General features: G+C 36.5%; 1 protein-coding gene across 2 annotated transcripts in view; it reads right to left on the reverse strand.

The window, feature by feature from the left end:
• Nucleotides 1-331: 331 nt before the first annotated feature.
• The window catches only part of LOC136877131 (ELMO domain-containing protein 3), a 101,638-nt gene continuing 78,832 nt past the window's right edge, over nt 332-23,137 (reverse strand). Inside the window, exons 5-7 of one of the 2 annotated variants that reach the window (XM_067150942.2) lie at nt 22,455-22,663; nt 9,409-9,536; nt 332-9,294 (exon numbers count right to left, since the gene is read on the reverse strand). In XM_067150942.2, coding sequence (XP_067007043.1) covers nt 9,149-9,294; nt 9,409-9,536; nt 22,455-22,663 — 483 coding nt within the window. In that variant the 3' untranslated portion in view covers nt 332-9,148. Of the gene's footprint in view, nt 9,298-9,408; nt 9,537-22,454; nt 22,664-23,137 lie in introns of both variants that reach the window. The other variant, XM_067150941.2, reaches the window with a different exon arrangement.

The raw sequence follows: 23,137 nt of genomic DNA on the forward strand, positions 1-23,137 counted from the left end.
GATCGGTGGAAAACGGTAAATAAAAATGTAAACAGACTCTGGGATGGGTTTAAAGAAATTGTTGAGGAATGCGAAAACAGGTTTGTACCTTTAAGGGTGGTAAGGAATGGTAAAGACCCACCTTATTATAATAGAGAAATAAAGAGACTAAGAAGGAGGTGCAGACTGGAAAGAAATAGAGTTAGAAATAGCTGTGGAAGTAAGGAGAAATTGAAGGAACTTACTAGAAAATTGAATCTAGCAAAGAAGGCAGCTAAGGATAACATGATGGCAAGCATAATTGGCAGTCATACAAATTTTAGTGAAAAATGGAAGGGTATGTATAGGTATTTTAAGGCAGAAACAGGTTCCAAGAAGGACATTCCAGGAATAATTAATGAACAAGGGGAGTGTGTATGTGAGGATCTTCAAAAGGCAGAAGTATTCAGTCAGCAGTATGTAAAGATTGTTGGTTACAAGGATAATGTCGAGATAGAGGAAGAGACTAAGGCCAAAGAAGTAATAAAATTTACATATGATAACAATGGCATTTACAATAAGATACAAAAGTTGAAAACTAGAAAAGCGGCTGGAATTGATCAGATTTCTGGGGATATACTAAAGACAATGGGTTGGGATATAGTACCATATCTGAAGTACTTATTTGATTATTGTTTGGCCGAAGGAGCTATACCAGATGAATGGAAGAGTTGCTATAGTAGCCCCTGTGTATAAAGGAAAGGGTGATAGACATAAAGCTGAAAATTACAGGCCAGTAAGTTTGACATGCATTGTATGTAAGCTTTGGGAAGGCATTCTTTCTGATTATATTAGACATGTTTGTGAAATTAATAACTGGTTCGATAGAAGGCAATTCGGTTTTAGGAAAGGTTATTCCACTGAAGCTCAACTTGTAGGATTCCAGCAAGATATAGCAGATATCTTGGATTCTGGAGGTCAAATGGACTGTATCGCGATTGACATGTCTAAAGCATTTGATAGGGTGGATCATGGGAGACTACTGGCAAAAATGAGTGCAATTGGACTAGACAAAAGAGTGACTGAATGGGTTGCTATATTTCTAGAAAATAGATCTCAGAGAGTTAGAGTAGGTGAAGCTTTGTCTGACCCTGTAATAGTTGAGAGGGGAGTTCCTCAGGGCAGTGTTATCGGACCTTTATGTTTTCTTATATATATAAATGATATGAGTAAAGGAGTGGAATCGGAGGTAAGGCTTTTTGCGGATGATCTTATTCTCTATAGAGTGATAAATAAGTTACAAGATTGTGAGCAACTGCAACGTGACCTCGAAAATATTGTGAGATGGACAGCAGGCAATGGTATGTTGATAAACGGGGCTAAAAGTCAGGTTGTGAGTTTCACAAATAGGAAAAGTCCTCTCAGTTTTAATTACTGCGTTGATGGGGTGAAAGTTCCTTTTGGGGATCATTGTAAGTATCTAGGTGTTAATATAAGGAAAGATCTTCACTGGGGTAATCACATAAATGGGATTGTAAATAAAGGGTACCGATCTCTGCACATGGTTATGAGGGTGCTTAGGGGTTGTAGTAAGGATGTAAAGGAGAGTGCATATAAGTCTCTGGTAAGACCCCAACTAGAGTATGGTTCCAGTGTATGGGACCCTCACCAGGATTACCTGATTCAAGAACTGGAAAAAATCCAAAGAAAAGCAGCTCGATTTGTTCTGGGTGATTTCCGACAAAAGAGTAGCGTTACAAAAATGTTGCAATGTTTGGGTTGGGAAGAATTGAGAGAAAGAAGAAGAGCTGCTCGACTAAGTGGTATGTTCCGAGCTGTCAGCGGGGAGATGGCGTGGAATGACATTAGTAGACGAATAGGTTTGAATGGCGTCTATAAAAGTAGGAAAGATCACAATATGAAGATAAAGTTGGAATTCAAGAGGACAAACTGGGGCAAATATTCATTTATAGGAAGGGGAGTTAGGGATTGGAATAACTTACCAAGGGAGATGTTCAATAAATTTCCAATTTCTTTGAAATCATTTCGGAAAAGGCTAGGAAAGCAACAGATAGGGAATCTGCCACCTGGGCGACTGCCCTAAATGCAGATCAGTATTGATTGATTGATTGAATAAACGTCGTGTCAGAATTTTCTCTTGCTACAGTTCTTTAATATGACAAAGACCAACAATACAGTTTGACACATTTAAATACCCTCAAATGACACTGAACTCAGCCAGATGACCTCACCACAATGGCTCAGCTGCAGCTCTATAAATTTGGTAGTACACAGATGATAGAAGAACTTTTCAAGTACTTATTATTTGTTCCTACACGTATAGATAACAGTGATATATTTTGAGTATCTCTAGAAAAACTAGGGAAAGGAATTACAATTACAGGTCATGAGAAAACCGAGGTAAGAAACATTGGTGTTAAACAACAAGTCTTATTACAACCAAGATTTGTAAGAAACAGTGTTTCTAATAAGGAGCCAAGATGAGAAACAACTGAAACAACACTGTACGTATTATAACTGTTAAGGTATATAAAAAATTCACATTAGCAAAGCTCATGTTGATAAGTAAAATACGGTATGCAATCCCAAACAACTAAAAGTGATGCACTCAGATCTGATTGCAGTCCCTCTCAGAATATTTCTCAAACTGATACTCCAATCCCAGTAATCAACATGTGCAAACCTCTTGACCCCTGCATCACCAAGTCAAGCCTGATGAGTGAAGTATTAGTGAATGTTTGGGAGACTGAACACCTAATAGTAGAATCGAATTAACTATTACTATGGGTAAACATTTGGAAATTACTACTAGTCTAAAATCTTATACACGTAACTCGTCCAAAAAATGTCCCCACTGTAAACAAGTTTTTCAGTCAACCACAGGGTCAGCATCCACATACATCACATTCATCCAGACAAACAATCAAAATTGATCAAATGGTATATGAGAGGAAAATATGGCAATAAAATGAAAACACATCCATGGAAATGGTAGGTGAAGAATCTGTTCCTAATGCTAACTTTAATTCTCCACATGTTGCCAATACTGTGCGAGTTGGTACAGATATTTCTTTTTCTTCTTCTCGCACCCTTTTCGTTGTCTGTTCAGGGTTTGTTGATTTGTTGTATGTGTGAGGATTACTGTATCACAATTCTGCCTTCTGGCTTTCAATTTCCTTGCTGGGTGTTTAGAGCTGGGTAACAAGTCAATGGACGAAGCTAGGAAATTCAGAAATTGTATGCTGGCTGAGTTAAGACTGGGTAAAAAGGAGGCAGTATGAACACTTATGTTGGAGTGACGAGTTAGAATTAACCAATGCTGCAGTTGCTTCTGAATTCCAAGAGTCTTCATTTAATAATTTTGTTACAACAGTCTAAACCCTATAAAATTTGAACTTATATTCGTCAGTTGAATTGATTTCTTTGTCTAACTTGACATCTCAAACCTCCACGTTCTCAATCATATTAGTGAAGATAAGAGTATCCATACCTGTTAATTAATGATATTTCATTTCTAAACTATACATATGTGCGCTAATACTTTCCATGTCTTACCCCAGTATCTGTAGTAACACATCAAGCTCATTGTAGATCTTTGTTAGTGATCGCTATAATACACCTCTTGATTTCTTTGTCATTGCTATATTCATTTTCATGTTTCAGATACTACTTGTAAAAATGTTTCTATAATTATAAAACTGTCTAATGGTCCTGTCACAGTTACTGACTGTTGGGAATGTACTTCAAAAACGATAAAACACGGGTACAATTCCTGAATAGTCAGACATATTTATTATAAAAAACACACACGCACGCGCACGCACACACACACGGAAGACATATTGTAAACAACAACAACAACGGAACGCGATGCGAAGAAATTCTACACACATAACACAGTTGACAATCAATACTATTCGAGTCTTAGGGTTATTTCTACACTAAGAAACCATCCAGGAAAGGGTTCAAACAACTCCAACTGCCTAAGGTCAATGCACCTGGGGTGAACAGATAAGCCTGTATGTAAACATACCAAAGTCTAATGTGAAGATGTAATACCTCAAGGAACAATAACAAACGAACCTTAAATGCAGTTTTGCACAGTTAATGTTAATATTAATCGTCTGCGTTTGAGAAAACCACCAACTAGAGATGCCATGAACTTGTGGAACAACAACTACCAAACTTCTGCTGAATGGTAGAAGAGACTCAACGAAAAATACTGTCCGACAATGCCTTCTGTGAAGAAGGTGCCGCCACCTGGTTTCAACCTCCCTCGAAGACTATGGTCCGCACTGAACAGGATCCGAACAAACCACGGGAACTGTGCAGCCTTCCACTACAAGTGGAACAGAATCCCAACGCCTGAGTGTGACTGTGGCGCTACACAACAGACAGTGAAGCACATCATCGAAGAATGCAGCACTAGAAAATACAATGGCAGTGCTAGTGACTTTGCTTTTGCAACTCCAGAGGCTATAGACTATATAAACAATTTGGACATATGTATATAGTGTAGATCTTGTAACAATAGACGCTGTATCTCTAGCCATACGCTAAATAAATAAATAAATAAATAAATAAATAAATAAATAAATAAATAAATAAATAACAGTTAATGTTGTATAAAATTCGAGTTATGGAATATTTTTAGTTTCTATGGAGAAATTTGTGTAATTGAATTTTGCGTAATAGAGGAATAAATGCATGGGAAGAATAGAACAGATGGTAGGGAAATTGAAATTATTTTAAGATACTGAAAATTCAAGTAAGTAAGGTTCAAGATATCGAGGTTCGACTGTACAACGAGAACTCACACCAGCCATCCTAAACGTGTGCTATTACTGAAAATGACACTAGGCAAATCACACAAAGTCAAATGTCATGATATGGCAGAAACCAAGTTGCCAACAGCATGGGTGGAAAAATTCCAAATTCCAGATTTCTGTATGTCAGAAGCACTGTACCAACCTTGATGCAAATAATATCCACGCCACAATATTTTGCTATCAGATTTTGAAAAAAAATATGTGGGAATTATTCACATACCAGTATATATATAGTATTTCACTTATAATATTACAGTAAAACCTCATTAATACGTTTCTGCAGGGGACAAGGAAAAAGAACATGTTAAGTGAGAAAACGTACTACTGAATACACAAATAAAAACTATCCAACAGGGATATGGAAACACTACATACGATTTTTTCCAGCATGAGTGCATTTGATGTCGTATATCCTCAGAAACAGTGAAAACTATATGAGAACACAGTATTAAAAGTTGTGAAAATCACGGAGAATAACTATGAAAACCTATTCCGCTCAGGCTTATAAAATAACAACAGTGCACTGAAAAGTGTGAAAAACACCAAACAAATATGAAAACATTTGCATGGGCCCCATCAAAATATCAAAGTATTATTGCAAATCACACTCTTTCTAAAACAAATGTTAGTAGAAGCCTTTTATTTTGGACCAGTGGGTTATTAAACATTTTCTGGTTACACTCTTAGACAATGAACTGGAGGTTATACTTGGCCATGTGCATTTGCAACATAATGACTTTGGCAGGCATTCTGAATTGGACAAAACTTCGACCGACCACGACCCACTAAGGTGATCGATTCAAAACTGGAAGTTGCGAGTTTCGACATTCACGCCAACTCTGCACGCTTAAAGATGCGGATGCCAGTCCACTTACTGACAGATTTTAATTATGTCTTCATTAGTAAGGAATTTCAGAGTTTCACGACTTTTTCCGTATCCATAACTAGGCTACCACAAGACAAATATGCACCACACTGGTCAATTTCACATGATTATGTTCCAGTTGTAGGCGACAAATATTCACTACCCTTCACTGTACCACTCAACACGAAATACATTTCTAACTTCTGAATGGAATGCGAAATACATGCACAAACAGGCTCACTGTGTTATTATGCAGTCTGACTTAACCGGCAAGCAAAACTAAGCATTTCTGAGGCTAATAGCTTGCTCCCCCAAGGTGCAAAGTATCCTGTGAAGTTCAAGAATTAAAGGCCTTTTCCCGTTATCATGCAACTGCAGCGAGGGCTCTTATCCAAGTTGGAAATTATGTTCCTTCCTCAAGGGATGACAAATATCATTTTCAGGGCTCAGAAAAATGTGATTGTATTATCCAGTAATAGCAAAAATTTGTAACGTCATAACCAAGGTATTTTTATATAGATTTAATATGAAGAGAATCGGGACTTCAAATTTACGACGTGCTAAGCGGGAAAACGTGTTAATGAGGAACGCACTAACAACGTTTCACTGTATATTGGTAAGGTCAAGTACAAGTCAGGCTACTGGTCTTATAACTGATACATGGCATGTAAAGATACAAAATACACATTAGTAGTTACATAGTATAAAGATTTTTGTGTTTATCTGGCTTCTTATTAACCTACACTTTCCATATCAAAACTGAAGATCTGTCACAAGAGAAAGCCCCACACTGCAGGCTGCATGTGACTGGCGAAGAGCTGCCCATGCACATACTGCCATGTTGAGGGCACGCTGAGGAGATGGTACTAAGGAATTATGCAGTAATTTACATTGCACACGCATGAAAATGCCTCTCAATAGATTCTTTTTATTCCTGCAAAACGGGATAATACATTAAGAACCTATATTAGTACACCGAAAGTAACATGTTAAAAAGGTGCCAGAACAGGAAGCAGAAGATTCTTACTGAATTTTCAGTACCAGTACAGTTGTTAGGAAAATATGTATGCTTCTTCAGAATAACTGTTTAGTTCTTAAGAAGTATCACCAAATGAATAGGAAAAATGCCAAGAAGAAGTCTAAACATTCATAACACGTTTTCTGAATCCTCCAACCTACTTAATTCAGTTCAGAGGAACCCTGAATGAGGATTTTAACCTTGTCTGGTTACTTTCTCTAGCTTTGAGGATAGGTGTTTGTGTTTGTCTCATTACACATCTTAATGTACACACAACACATCACACTACAAACCACTACAGAAAAAGTGGTAAACACATCCCTCCACATAGGGTTGGCATCACTAAAGACATCGTAAAACTCTTCTAAATCCATACAAAGTTCCAAACCTAGGTACTTGGGAAAAGGCCTGAAAGAAGAAGACGTAAGGCCAAACTTACTCTCCTTTAATGTTGACGATTAACTGAACTCATGTATAAGCTCTCACGTCTCATTCATAGCAAATATTTGGCAATATATAACCACTTCATCACATATAATGCTACAACAGATCCCCAATAACCAACACGATGCAGTAAGAAAACATGCGCGGAACTGTAAGCATTACCACGTGCTAACCATGCATTCGAAGCTGAAGAGCCTACAATATGCTGCATAGTATCAGTGCGCTCTGTGAGTCTAGATAAATAATACATAAATAGATTTAGAAGAACAGGGACTGATGAGAAAAGAGACCAGCTGTGTAAAATGGTGATGAGTGAAGATGTGGAGATTGTCCTTGTCCAGTCTTGTTTTCATGATGATCCTAGGCTACTCTTTGTATAACTGCCTCTTTCCAAACTAACTGTTGTTATTTTAATCATCAGTTCATACAACGGTAGTCATTGTGTTTTTATCACAATGTACACACAACACATCACACTACAAACCACTACAGAAATACAGTGGTGAACACATCCCTCCACTATGTTTTTATCACGTTTCTATGTTTTTACATCCAACTTGATTTGTCGCTTGTCTGTTCCTTTCCTTTACTTACAATTTCAGTATTCTGACTTCCTTTTCAGGTTGCAATAATATAGTGAACACCAGGGTTCCAAGCACTGAAACTGAAAGCTAAAAGGAGACAGGATACAGAGAGAATTTTGCTGGGTAGACACCTAAGGTAGGCGCACCACTGTGGCGAAGGAGAAATGTGTCCGTCCCTTGCCCGCAGGCCTGAGGTTTAATTCACTGTTTGTTCAAGGATTTTAGTCCTGGACTGAAACAGGGTTCACCTGGCCCTATGAGGTCAACTAATGAGTTCACTAGAGACATCAAATCAGTTATGATGATGGTATTTGCTTTACGTCCCACTAACTACTTTTATGGTTTTCGGAGACACCGAGGTGCCGGAATTTAGTCCCACGGGAGTTCTTTTATGTGCCAGTAAATCTACCAACATAAGGCTGATTTATTTGAGCACCTTCAAATACCACCGAACTGAGCCAGGATCGAACCTGGCAAGTTGGGGTCAGAATGCCAGCGCCTCAACTGTCTGAGTCATTCAGTCCAGTTCAAATCAGTTATGAAAGCCATGCAATATAGCTGAAGAAGACCGTACATTGATAATGTGACACACCAATATCTCTAGGCCATCTGGCTGGGTAACAGGCACCTTGGTAAGCCGAGGCTCTTAATATAGCTGTGCCAAGAGTTTACACCTAATGTGCACTCAAGGGACTTTTATTCTGTGTGCTGATACATACAATGTGATAAGTTATGGATTTCCTGCCTTCAAAGCCACCATCCCTATTCAGAAAGGGATACTAAATCAAGTCTACGAGAATTAAACTTTCTATCCTCTTCACCACACTGTGCTGTGGTTTATTGATATTTCTATGTACTGCAGTAGTTGTCACACATTCGCAACAAATGGGCTGCCGAATCAAACTGCAATGACATATTTGTGGAAGTTCCTTTGTATTTAGTGCTGTGTAAAATATATCACATCCAGTATAATACGTTATGTTTTACCTTCTTATAAACTCAAAATACACTTTCAGGAACCCATTCTTTGCATCCCAAGATAATACGGGTTAGAGTAAATATGCCACCACAGACATACAAATCAACATCTCTCTTGTTTGTTTGTCTGTTTGTTTGAAAGAGTTATTCCAATATGATAGAAATAATAGTAACAAAAAGTGTTACAAGCCACAAAACACACTTAAATAATACAGTAAAATAGGAAGGTGATATGCTGTCTAGGAGCAATACATAAAACAGCACTGCAATTAAACATCATCCTGAATTTACAAATAGTCTTATGTGAAAAAATCTAACACCTAGTATTAAGGATATGAGAAAGTTGTTTAAATTCAAATCATTTTTATACCTCAATAAACACCTGAGCGTTAAATAAGGTATATAAAAATTTATAAGGAACAACAAATTTATAGTACCACATGCCGAGTCTTCAAATAAAGACTTCTGTTTTGGCCTGAGTCCTAAGATCATGAAAACTTTCTCGAAAACAGAATTTGTCGTTTGGAGAAATACTCTTGATATGACTCTGAAGGTTCCTCATCACAGCGCGAACATTGCTACGACAGAACCACTCCACTTCTGGAAAAAAAAGAGAGAGATATTTACTGAAATAAGCAATGCCCAGTTCTCCATAGAAGAACACAATGTATGTAGAAGATATTTATAACAAATATTCAGAGGAGTTCTTACCCTTCAGTACATAACCTGAATCACGAATTGTTTTGTGCTGAGTGGTCCATATCTGGACCATATGATAAAAAACAGCAGCATAGAATTCATTGAGAACATCCACAACCATCTGACGTTCGTTGCATTCCCTGAGGAGTATAACAAAATATGAATGAACGGAAGTACACAGCATGTTTGTGAACAATGAAATAAGCATCACTGATTTAGACAAACTGTGTAATGATAATGCAGATCCTCTAGTCCTCTCATCAGAGTCAGTCTACAATCTCATCTTAGAAAAACTCTAACAGCTCTCTGACTGATGATGTAATATCAAACTATTTATTTTCTTCTGTCCTATGTGTGTGCCTTTTACAACCATGCCTGAGTAAGTATAATTCCTCTCTATTCTTTACTTTTTTGGCTTTCCTTTACAACATGTAATGTGCCTTTGACAATCTATAATGATTGAAGAAATTAGTATACACAACTCATGTCATAAAAACAATGTTAAGCACTTACAGAAGTTACATTGTTAAATTCATCATCATCATCATCATCATCATCATCATCATCATCATCATCATCATCATCATCATTTTCCAGCTCCAGTTTCCAGGGTGTGGTGTACAAGCGCTCGCCACTTCTTCCTGTCCAAGTACAGTTTCTGCTCCTCTATGTCCTCCCACTTGGCATTCCTCTTGCTGACCTCCAAAATGACTGTCTATCCATCTATTCCTTGGTCTCCCAACTGGCCCCTCCCCTTTCGCTTCTCTGTCAAAGTAATTCCTTGCTGTTCTTGTTCCATCCATCCTCATAACATGTCCAAACCACTGTAGACTGCATCTTCCTACAAGCTCGGTAACAGGTATTTTGAGGTCAGCCTCCTCCTTCCTGTTTGTTTCGTTTCTAATCTTGTCATCCCAGGTCTTTTGGTTCATTGATCTCATGATTTACTATTTGCCTTGTTATGCAGGCTACGTGTTTCAAGTCCATTTGTGAGAACTGGAATGGAGTAGGTAGAAAACATGGTCAATTATGCTTTCTGGGGTATTAGATTATCTGCAGAAATTAGATGAACAATAACAGGCAAATCTCTTCTTCACGAAAGGTACTTTCAGTTTCGTCTTTTAAACCCTGATTTTATCTTCTTCCAAATTTATTTCTCATAATTTCATTGAATCTGGCCTTAATTTTATCCCTTTCTAATTACTGCATTCCTGAATGTCTCCTTTCTCTTTGTAGATAGACATCATTATGCTGTCTTTCCATTCCAAAGGTAGAATCTCTTCTCTATAAATCTGCTTCAGATCCCGCAGCAAATCAACACCGTCCTCACCGAGACATTTCCACATTTCAATGGGGATATCATCAGGGCAGTCGTTTTTTCTGTCTTCATTTTCCGTTACAAAACAAACCAATTAAAAGTATCCTCCTATTCAATTCCAATGGAATTATGTTATGTATTGAATAGGAGGAAACTTTTAATTTGTTTCCTTTGTAAAGTGAAAACCGTCAATACGGAATGATTCTAATATCTTGTAATGTAATTCATTTTCCTTAGCGGCCATTAAAATTTCTTACCTGCTAATATCGTCTCTCACTCGTTCATTTGTTACACCTTCTTTAAGGATGGTTCACGTGTTCTCTTCATTATCCCATTAGCGCCTGAATTAATTTTTTTCTGAGATTAATTAATTTATTGTGGTTTAGCGCATGTTTGGGACCAAAATAAACTAATGAAACAGGTTTCAGAATTTTGGGACCTCGTAAGTCATAAGATATTTGATGTTGCCACATGGCAACGCTACGCTTGCACTACCTATTTTTTAACAATGAGTTTTGATAGAAGAATTTTGGTTACAGAGTAGTTTTTTTGTTTGTTGTGGAATAACACTGTTGAAAAACCTTAGCATTGTTTATTGTAAGAATATGGAATATTACTTTTTATTCACATCACAGCTTAAAAAAAAATAGAATTATTGAATGAAGGAAAATCTAATTGTTTGCAGCACAGAGTCATATATGTACTTTTTGCCTGTAAAAACAAAACTCTCACTAGAACAATAGAATAAAATCAAAAATAGGAAAACTGAGAACAAAAGAAATTCAGATGCAGTTACACACTATAGAGTAACTACAGTAGTCAGTATTTTCTGAGGCAGATAAAAGCCTTCCCTCAATACTTGAGCGTTAGGCACAGACACAGAGAATGACAATCTTTTCCTGTCTTCGTATCATCTTGCGTGTCCCAATAAGAACACTTGGAGGGTAACTTATTGTTTCCAGGAATGAAAAATATGGTGATAGAGCAACAAATTTTATCAGAAGTTATTTGTGGGTCTATACAATTTAAAAACATTGCATACTTCCTGGTCTCTTGAACTGAATGTTCAATCAGCTGGTTATCCACAAACAATTCAAAAATGTCAACAATATTCATGAAAATGTACTTGCTGTAATTAGGCTCTGGAAATGTCAACAGTCACCCTATAACAAAATCAGCCCCTTCGGTACCCACTAATTTGCAGTTTCAGGTATTGAAACAGATCTTGCATCAGTAGACACAAAAGGCACTTCGTCCTCTGGTAACACACCTTCACCATCGTAACTAATCCTAATTCTTTCATTATTTACAAGCTTCATTTCAGCACTGGCACGTAGCTGTGAAGAGCTGAGATTATCAATAAGCCCGCCATCATCTTCATCACCAGGAGCCTTCATCTGTAACTACACTTACACCGGGCAGTTCCACTAACATATCACCATTGAGATCTTCACTTAGTAGCATATCCAGTGTTTCTGAAAAGGAAAATCTCTTCCTGCAAGGAAGATGTATGAATTAGGATCAAGTAACATGATCTGACACCTGCAGAAATTTTACCGAGTATAAACGCCTAGCGTTGCTATATGGCAACACTAATGATTCAACAAGCACTAATACGGCACTGTGCGCCCGTACTATTTCAAATGCTTACAACATATATAATCAAGTGTGCACAACACTACTATACACAATCTAATGAAACAACTTTATTTATAAATTTTATATCCTCCTTACGCGAAGCTGGCAGCCATGTTGTAGGAATCTGAAAATAACCAACAGTTCACCACTCCTTGTGTCACAACAGTAGATTTTAGAATTAAATAAAGCTGATTATTCTATTCTACAAACACTTCTCTAACTGTCGGATAACACCACACTCTTCCAGATTCTTTCTTGTTGCCAACAATGCTAAAAGAAAAAGGTGCGAAAATCGTTGCCATATGGCAACGCACGATGCTAATGGGTTAAGTAGATGCTCATAGTAGTTCTTCCATTGTCTCCTAATATTGTCTTCATTTTTCAGAAAAACACCCTCTTTGTCTTTCATTTGCCTTGTGTGGGTGAAGTCCTTATTCACTCTATCTTTTTGCCTGGCTTTCCTAAAAATTATCTTTAGGTCTTTAGTTTTCAGCTCTTTGTACACCACCAAATGCTGCTACTTTTGCCTTTCCCAATGCCCTCTTAGCCACCTTATTTGCTAATTTGTGCTGTGCTTTATCCTCATTACGCTTTGAACCATCTAATTTTTCTTAGCTTCATTTTTCTCTTTCACTGTCTTCTGCACTTCAAAATTCCACCACCAACTTTCCTTATCCAGTAGAATTCCCTTTCCTGATGTTTTACCCAAAACCTCTTCCCCTATTTTTCTGACCAATTTGCTAATTATTTCCCAACACTTCTGCTCACCTACTTGTTCTGTTCTCTTAAGGATTTTTGTTTTGAATTTCCCTTCCACACTTGGGTCCTTAAGTTTCAACCACTTTATTCTGGGTGTCGCCTTCAGGGATCTTCTTCTCCTACCAGTTTGAAACTCACAATCCATCATCAAAGCTCTGTGTTGTGCCTCGACTACTTCGCCATTAATGACTTTACAATTTTGGACCCTTTTACAAGTTGTCTTCTACACATAAGAACATTTATCTGACTTGTACTTCTGTTTTTATACCTCACCAGGAGTTTGTCACATTAAAAAAAATATTATTTCATAACACCAGGTCAGATACCAAAGCAAACTCCACCACCCTTTCCCCTTCAGCATTCTTGTCCAAACACCCATCCACCATTCGCTCATCCCATATCATCATTCCTTTCTCTACCTACATGACCATTCATGTTGCCTCCTAAAATCAACCTCTCCTCTTGAGGTGTTCCACCAATTTCTTGCTCCAACTCTGTGTGAAAGCATCCTTCTCCTCCTCTTCACATCCTGCTTGTGGGCATGAGCACTACATTCAATGCTTCCTTACCTTCCACTTTACTACAGTGAACACTAATAACATTTGATATCAGATCTTGTTCAGAGCAATTCGTACTCCATTTCTCTTCCTTCTATCAGAACCGCTGTAAAACAATTTATACCCTTCACCCAGTTCTCTGGCCTTGTTTCTTTTACATCAAGTTTCTTGTAGGCATAGGATGTGGATCTTCCTTCTCTCCATTAAGTCTACCAGCTCTCAACCTCTTTAGGTCACTGAACCAACATTCAGGGTTTCTTCCCTTACCTGCACTAACTTCTTCAGCTAAGCCCATTCCTGACTCAGTTGCAGGAAAATTAATCAAAGACATAGACTTCTTAAAGAAATGCATCGCCTACGATCTGACTCCAAACTTCCTAAAGAATAATAATAAGAAACATGTTTTACCACATCAATATAAAGTTAACCGTAAAACTAACAAATTATGGCTCAAAAATGAATTGAAATTTCTACATAAGAAAAAATCACTTTTAAACAACCGATTGTATGAAACCCACCTCGAAGTTGCCATGTTGTTATCAGACGCACAATGGAACATCTTCCAAGAAAAAATTTACAGTAAACTATCCACTTTGCTTGTCCAAAAACAGTCCACATTAGATAACAAATTTCAAACCCTCCTCAACAGATCTTCCATAACCAACAAACCATCTAATAACCTGATCAACCCAAACACTGCCAGTCACCCTATAGCTAACTTTCACTCTCCTTTCATCAATTTATCTAATACAACATTTGATGATGAAGAGATCACTATTTTGTCAAAAGGCCCTAAACACAACTGGCCTAATTATAACCCATTAAATGTTGCGAAAACACTAATAGTAGAAACGGAAACAGCAATAAAGAAGATGCCTCATGATATACAAGATGAACTCAGACACGAAGCCAACAAACAGCTTAAGAAAACCTTTACATCACCTACCCAAAGCATGACCAAATCTCAACTCGAAGATAGAAATAAAATCATTCAACTTAAAAATAAAATTAAAGATACTCATACTATTGTCACGAAAGCAGATAAAGGCAACACCACTGTTATTATGAATCAAACAGAATATGTATCCAAAACCAAAATGTTTTTCACAGACAGCACTTTTACAATAATTAACAAAGATCCTACACAAACTATTCAACGGCAATTAAAACAGACGCTCAAAAACACATCATTTCTTTTAACCGACAGTGAAAAAAGCAAACTAATTAAAATGAACCCAGGACTCCCCACTGTTAAAGCACAACCTAAAATACATAAACCTAATATCCCGATACGTCCTATAGTAAACTACAGACCGAGCCCATTGTACAAAGTAGCACAATTCACTCAACAATTTCTTAAAAAACACTACACCTTTAAGTCTAGAAAATCTATCAAGAATACACTACAACTTATCAAACAACTGAATGACTTTACACTTCAACCATACCACTCTTTACATTCGTTTGATATCACTAATATGTACACTAGTATTAAACCAGAAAAACTTCTTAAAATTATCCCTCAAAATTTGCATAACCACAGTCAACTTAGTCAACTTGAGATCACTGATTTTATGTCTATCTTGAAACTTTTAATCAATAACAACTATTTCACCTTCGATAAAACAATATATAAGCAAGACGGCCTAGCCATGGGATCCCCAGCCTCCGGCATTTTAGCAGAAATATACTTAGATTTTTTAGAACATACAAAAATTGACAATAACATAACATTTAGCAATATACATCTTTGGTCCAGGTATATTGATGATGTATTTATTATTATGGACCAACGCACTACAGACGCAGCTACCACCTTAACGCACCTTAACACTATTGATACAGACATAAAATTTACACTGGAATCCGAAGCCAATAATACTATTAATTTTCTTGATCTCACTATCACCAGACTTCTATCTTCCTTCAAATATAATGTCTACAGAAAACCTACACATACTGCCACTACAATACAAGAAGACTCTATTCACCCCCTAAGCCATAAACGGGCCACTTATAATAGCTTAGTACATCGAGCATTTAATGTCCCAATGTCGAAATCAGACCTCAACAAAGAATTAAATACCATACGTAATATCGCAGCTCATAATGGATACAACAAGAATTTTATAGAAAATATAATCAGTAAATTCAGACATCGCCCAAAATCGAACCTAATTAAAGAAGCTACTAAATCGAAATCTTTTTCAACCTTTACCTACAACCGTAATATTTACAAAATTACAAATATATTTAAGAAACAGAAAATTAACATCTCCTTCAAAACAAATAACAGAAATCTAGATATCCTATACAATTCTAACTCAATCAATACCTCTAACCCTTCTGACAAATCAGGCGTCTACAGATTTCACTGTAACGACTGTCTCAGCACCTACCTTGGACAGACCGGTAGATCGTTCAAAATCAGATATACTGAACACGTAAATGCGATAAAATACAGAAAATTTTCCGCAATAGGCCAACATATACATGATTATAAACATAAATTTTATGGTATGAATAACGACATAGACATCATTGAAATAATAAACAAAGGCCCCATACTCGATTTCACAGAACAATTCTACATCTCACTCGATCAATATCATAACCCAAATTTTAACCTTAACGATCTCTCCGAAAAACCTACAATACTTTTTGACACTTTTATCAAAATAATGAACACTCTTAAAATACCAAAAAACCGATCCATCTTCAAAACAATACACAACACGCTTACATATTTCCCCTACCATCGCACGCGCCCACCTGATCACAGCCCCGCCTCTACCGCGTTGTCTCCTTCCCCTAACTTAGTAACTCCGCCCCTCCCTGTTCCCTTCTAGGCCTCGTCTCTCCTCAGCCTGTCAGTTCCACTACGTTCCGTCTACCATCAACTAGGCACCTGAGGTGAGTTTCTCATTCACTAATACTTCGCGAAATTTAACTCCCTTTCGTTTCTTAAATACGGTAACTTTATATCGCGTTTTATTTCTTATAGGTTCCGACTTGGATCAGGATCCCTTCTAGTCAATTTATGTAATCACAACCTACAACATAAGATCTACAAGCACCATTTTAGCCAGGACCTTTGCTACTTCTCAGCAAGATGATATACAACCACATGTCGACATGTATAATTGTTTAATAGGACTCGCTGATCATCTACATCAACAAGCAGTGACCCATTCAAATTGTTCATTTCTACTTATATTGATATTTTACATAATTATCTGCTCCTCAAGTCCAAGTTGTAGCTTCAGCTGAACTTTACCATATATTTTAAGTGGAACACCATTAACTAAATGTTTTATCAATTTTTAACTTGACACACATGGCTATATGTCCCGAGTGTTAAAAATACCAAACTAAGCCTACAAACATATTACTATAACCTCAGCTGAACTGTATCACATATTCTAAGTGGAACACCATTTAACTAAATGTTTGAACATTTTAACTTGTCAAACATAGCTATATGTCTTGAGTGCCAAAACTCCATAGATTTACACCTATAACATCCCTGCTATAGCTATAATATAACAGCAGGTTTTTAACACGTTATTTTAATTAGATATTTTATAAGTGTACACCCTACAGGACTATGATTTTTCTTAAATCGTGATTTTTCACTTGGACATGTTTACACCTTTTTGTAGATAGATAATGTATAATTTTATATTCACTGTTATATCATACCTGAAGTATTGTAAGGTTTATTGTCCGCGATTAATTGTTCTAGGCTGATGATGACAGGCACACTGTCGAAACCGGTCCCGAGTGTATAAAATATGTGAAGGTTTAACTGTAACGTAAAACTGTCACATAATATAATGTATTGAAAAGGTGGAACTTATTGTACTTTTCTTTGATGTGAATTCTGCTTCAATACGGAACCTAAATATGAAGTTCTTAACTTCAGTTGCACTTACCAATTTTTCACAACATGCAGGCGAAATCCTTGCACAGTGTTTCTGGAGAACACCCTAGCATTTTCCAAGGCCACTCCAAACAACTCTCCATAATGTTCTGGCATATTTTTTTTTACGGCCAGATATCCTTCCCGACACTAACACTCCTCCTTTATCCAGGCTCAGAACCGGCAATGGCTGTGTTAAATTTGCATCTAACAGTTCATTCACTGGCAAGGGGCAACAGGATTTGAGTTTGAAATCCTTTCAGATAATGATCTCTCACAGTTCAACGAGAAATATACAATTCTGCAGCATGTTTATGATCTGACTTAACTGGAGACTGAACAAACTGAGCTACCTTCCCAATCCTAGCCCTTTCCTATCCTTGTGTCACTGAAAACCTCTGATGTGTTAGTGCAACATTAAACCACTAGCAAACAAGAAAAAAAGCTTCAATGGCAGAAGTCTTTTCCAAATGTGTCGATAGTCTTCCAGTTCGTCCTAAAAGTCTTCCATTCCTAGGTAATAAATCCCATGAATGGTGGTGTCTTCAAAAACACAATTGAAAGTTGGCCATAGTTTGTCAAATTGTTTGCTTACCGTGCAGTCATTTGTGAGTTTTATTTAATGTCAAAAACTTCATTTTTAGTCCGTATTGAATCCAGATTTACATTAAGGAGTGAGGGTAATTGTTTCCACCTATTCAATACTACAACAGTGTGACGTCATTAATACATAAAATGGGTTAAGAGTATGGTGCAATTTGTATATACATATATTTTAAAATTTTGTTAATATAGATTTGTATAAAGCCTTGTTAACAATTTTCCTTTGGCTGATGATGGCAAAACAAATGCCGAAACCGGTCCCTATGTTGAAATCTTATATATGAGATGTATTAATGACGTCATGCCTTAATGTAAAACATTTGCGAGTTCACATCATAGTCACGACACACACTTCAATTGTGAAAACAAGACTCACGGGTTTCATTCTTCTTTCCATTATTCAACTGATCAATCAATGCCTCACTTCTTAGATTACTACCATTACTGTGATTAGTGCACAACGAATATGTATATCCAGGGGTACACAGATTTTTCATTCACCCTGTACAAATAACAAGTAAGCTAAAGAGAAACGGAAAATTTAAACAATACCACCCAATATACTGATACTTTCCTAACATAAGAATATAGCACCATAGACCTGTTACTATTCTTTGTGCCCCAGCCAAAATTTTTGAAATTATATTGTACAAACAAATTTATGATCATGTTAGAAATAGTATCTCACCGAGACAACATGGATTCATGGCGAGAAGATCCACTGAAACAAATCTTTGCAACTTTACTGAATATATATCCGCTAGTTTAGATGATCATGATCAGGCTGATGTAATTTACACGGATTTTCAAAAAGCTTTCGATAAGGTTAATCATGATTGCTTAATAAATAAATTTTCTTCCTTTGGATTTTCTACTACATTACAAAACTTACTGATATCGTATTTAAAGGATAGAACTCAGGTTGTAAGTTACAAAGGTCATATATCTTCCAAATTTGATGTAAATTCGGGAGTTTCACAAGGTTCTAACTTGGGGCCTTTGCTATTTCTAATCTTTGTTAATGACATACCGGAAACTATAACATCTTCTGAAATTCTTATTTTTGCTGATGATATTAAAATATACAAATCTATTAAAACAGTATCTGATTGTCAACTACTTCAAAACGATTTAGATTCTCTTGTAGACTGGAGCAAACAGAATAAGTTAAATTTTAATATAGATAAATGTGTAGCCATGACATTTACTCGGAAGAAACAGAAGATTAAATATAACTATGCAATGGATACTGACATATTAACTCGTGTCAAGACAAAAATGGATTTAGGAATAACATTCAATGAAGATTTAAGATTCAACGACCATATTCAAAAAATTACCAATAATGCTCTTAAAATGTTAGGCTTCATTATACGGAATTCATTATCATTTCGTCCAAAGACACTATTAACCTTGTTTAACTCATTTGTAAGGTCCAGACTTGAGTATGGCTCAGTTGTTTGGAACCCAGTGACCACAAAAAATATCAATCTTATCGAGAGTACTCAAAACAAGCTTTTAAAATTCATGACTTATAAAATCACAGGAAATTACCCAACCTTCATAAATTACTCAGATATGCTGAAGGAACATGGTGTGAATAGCTTGCGCCACAGACGAAGTTGCAAAGATTTGACTTTCCTGTATAAAATAATTAATTCTGTAATTGATGACTCAAACATATTGAAATCAATAACATTTTATGTGCCACATAAACTAAGTCGTCCTAGAAATATATTCTTTCTATCAAAGGCTAAGACCGAAATACATAAGAACTCCCCAATTAACAGAGCAATGAGGCTCTACAACAATATTCATCCTTATGTTGATATTTTTAGTATGGCTGAAGCTACATTCATTTCGAAATGTAACACTGTACTTCTGACCATAATTTAATAGATTATGAAGATTAAAAAAAGGAAAATAGTATAAACTAGTATAAATGATGTACAACTTGGTTTTTAAATGTATTACATTCCAAGTGGAAATCCTGTTAAAATAATTGTTTTAATTAATATACTGATTTTAATTAGAATGTATTAGTAATGTAATGTATTATTAGTTATATTAACCATAATTATTCTTTTTATTTTTATTTTTTTTTATTTTAGTAATGTGACTTGTGTGGCAGAGTAATTAGTTTTAGGATTACTCTAACTAGGTAGTGGTTTTTGTTCTTAATATGTATCTTTAACATGTAAGTAACAATTGTCGTGAACATTGTAATTGGGACTAATGACCTGTTATGTTCACAATAAATAAATAAATAAATAAATAAATAAATAAATAAATAAATAAAAGGCTCTTAGTGGAACTGCTCTGTCAATACTGTATTACATACATAAAAACAAAACAATGCTACTTTACATCGGATCGTACAAGTTTAAAGAAATTGACCCATTCTCTTCCTCAGCAATGAAAATATGAAAACATGCATGCAAATAAAGACTTGAAACTAATTACCAACAATCAATACTTGATAATAACATCTAAAATTAGCTTTAAAAAAATTATAGTCCTATCATCATCATCATCATCTGGGTACTATTGTCCCAATTTGCTGTAACATCCTTCTTCTTGAAGTTGTGTAATAGTTAATACAGGCCATACTAGACCGGGAATGATCAAATTAGTTAATTACAAGAAATATAGTCAAACAAAAAAACCAGCCAAAAAGAACAAGGACAATCACAGAAACAACATGCTTACCTTCATGGTCTGATTTTGCTCACTCATTGCACATTCTCTCTCATTTACTCCAATTACAGAACGTATGCAGTATAAGTGGTGAGCACTGGCATTTAAAGAATGAGAGTGTGATCATCATCATGATCATCCTGGACCTGCTCCATTTTCCCAGGTGCAGTGAATGAGTGCTCTCCATTTACTTCTGTCCATGTAGAGGTATCTTCCATAACCTGCTGCAAATCCACACCTCATCCAGTTAAATCATTGCTAATTTGATCAATCCATTCTTCCTTGGCCAACCTCTTGATCTTGATTTCCTTCTCAAACCACATTCTAGCTGTTCTTTGTGGGTCCATTCTTTTGAGATAACCAAACCATTCCAACCTGGCTTTGACACGGATCTCACTAGGGGATTTTTTCGCTTGGACAAGATTGCGTATCTCATTGTTTCTTATGTTGTCCCTCCTCATTTTCTGAATCATAGTTCTTAAGAACTTCATTTCCACTGCTTGTAGTTTGCTGATATAGTTGGGGACAAATCATAACGACCTCGCCTCACACCACTACTTTCCAGCGGCAGCTCGGTGTCTATTAGTGACTAATAGGATTTACTACCTCTGCTGCAGCCATAGATGCCAAATCGGCTACTGCACTCTACACGAAGAAAGGGTCAATGCTACAGAGAGTGAGGAAGAAAGTGGTTTGGCAGCCTCTCCAAAACAAACAAGGATCACTTAGAGCTCATTAACTCAGCAGGGTGCAGGGTGGGATTTACAGCTGGCTTCCAGCTCGCTTCTAGGAACTGAGGTCGTCATGTTTTGTCCTCAACTATATTTCTGTTGGTCTGGATGCAGATTTCTAGACTGTATGTGGTAACTGATACAAGAAAGCTCCTGTAGAATACTAATTTTGATCTTCATGGAACTTGGTTATCCCAAAGAAGTTTTCTCACAAGATGATAAAACTGTGCTCCGTTCTGGTCGGCTATCTGTTGTTACTACATTGCCAAGATAACGAAAGTGATGGACTTGTTCCAACTTGGATCCATCTAGTGATGTTAGTACGGATATTCTGTCGACTAACAGGCAATGCTGTCATTTTAGTCTTGCTTATCTTGAGACCAAATTGCTTCAATATACCATTCCAGTCATTCAGCTTCTGTTTTACTTTAGCCTCAATATCACCCCAAATCACCAAGTCATCTGCAAAGGCAAGAGCTCTAAACTTAGAGTTGTTGTTGAGTTTCTTACTCTTTTCATTATTTCATCCATTACAATGATGAATAAAAGTTGGGATAATGTGCTGCCTTGTTGTACACCCTGCCTAGTCTCAAACCACTCCGAATATCTATCCCCTATCTGGACACAACTCTGGCAATGGTTATACAGCATTTTGACTTTATGAAAGCACATGGTATAGATTTATTCTCACGATATTCCCAAATAATAGATGAAAACACTTGATACACAAGACCAATAGCACCAGATATCAAAGTTTTTACAATTTATATTCCTGTTATCACACACAAAGAATACGAGAGACACCACATAAATCAAACACAATGACAACTTACCTATTGAGCTGCCCTTGCCTCAATGCTTGCAGCGCCATACGTGTCAAATTGAAACTGAGTATAGCTAGGGGGAAGTTTTGTATCACATCATTGGAAACCCTGTAGATATGTTTAGCTAAGGGCGAGAGCTGTGGAGTGCTACTAAGATACAGTAGCTGTAGAAGGCCAAGCATGCCAACACCTCGCAGATCTGTGCCTGGATCACTACCCTAGAAACATCCATATCATTGATTCTTTATAAATTACAAACATCTAAATAAACAGAAGATTAACCAAAATGATTTGTATTGTGCCTTGTTTTTCAAAAGATGACATCAACTGGACAATGTTATTGTTTTAAGCTCCTTCAACAGAGATTTTATCCATAGAAGGGTTATTTTAATAATAAATTAACTGGAAAGGGAGTTTTGTACTTCAGAGGGCGAGGATCAAAACCAGGACCTCTAGTACAGGAGGCAAGTGTCCAAGCTACCTGCACTACTTACCTGGTCAAAAATTAAATGTTTTAAACATTGAACTATTGTATCTATACACTGATCTGGCAAAAGAAAAATATCAACCAGTACAATTATTTATTATACAGAGTAACCCAATTAACTGGTAACTCTGCATGGGGTAAGGAGAAGCACACATCTGGTTCTTGTCTTCAGGTGTGAGCAAGTTAATGTTGGTAAAAGCAAGTT

This window comes from Anabrus simplex, chromosome 7 (genome assembly GCF_040414725.1).
Source record: "Anabrus simplex isolate iqAnaSimp1 chromosome 7, ASM4041472v1, whole genome shotgun sequence".
Taxonomy (NCBI): domain Eukaryota; kingdom Metazoa; phylum Arthropoda; class Insecta; order Orthoptera; family Tettigoniidae; genus Anabrus; species Anabrus simplex.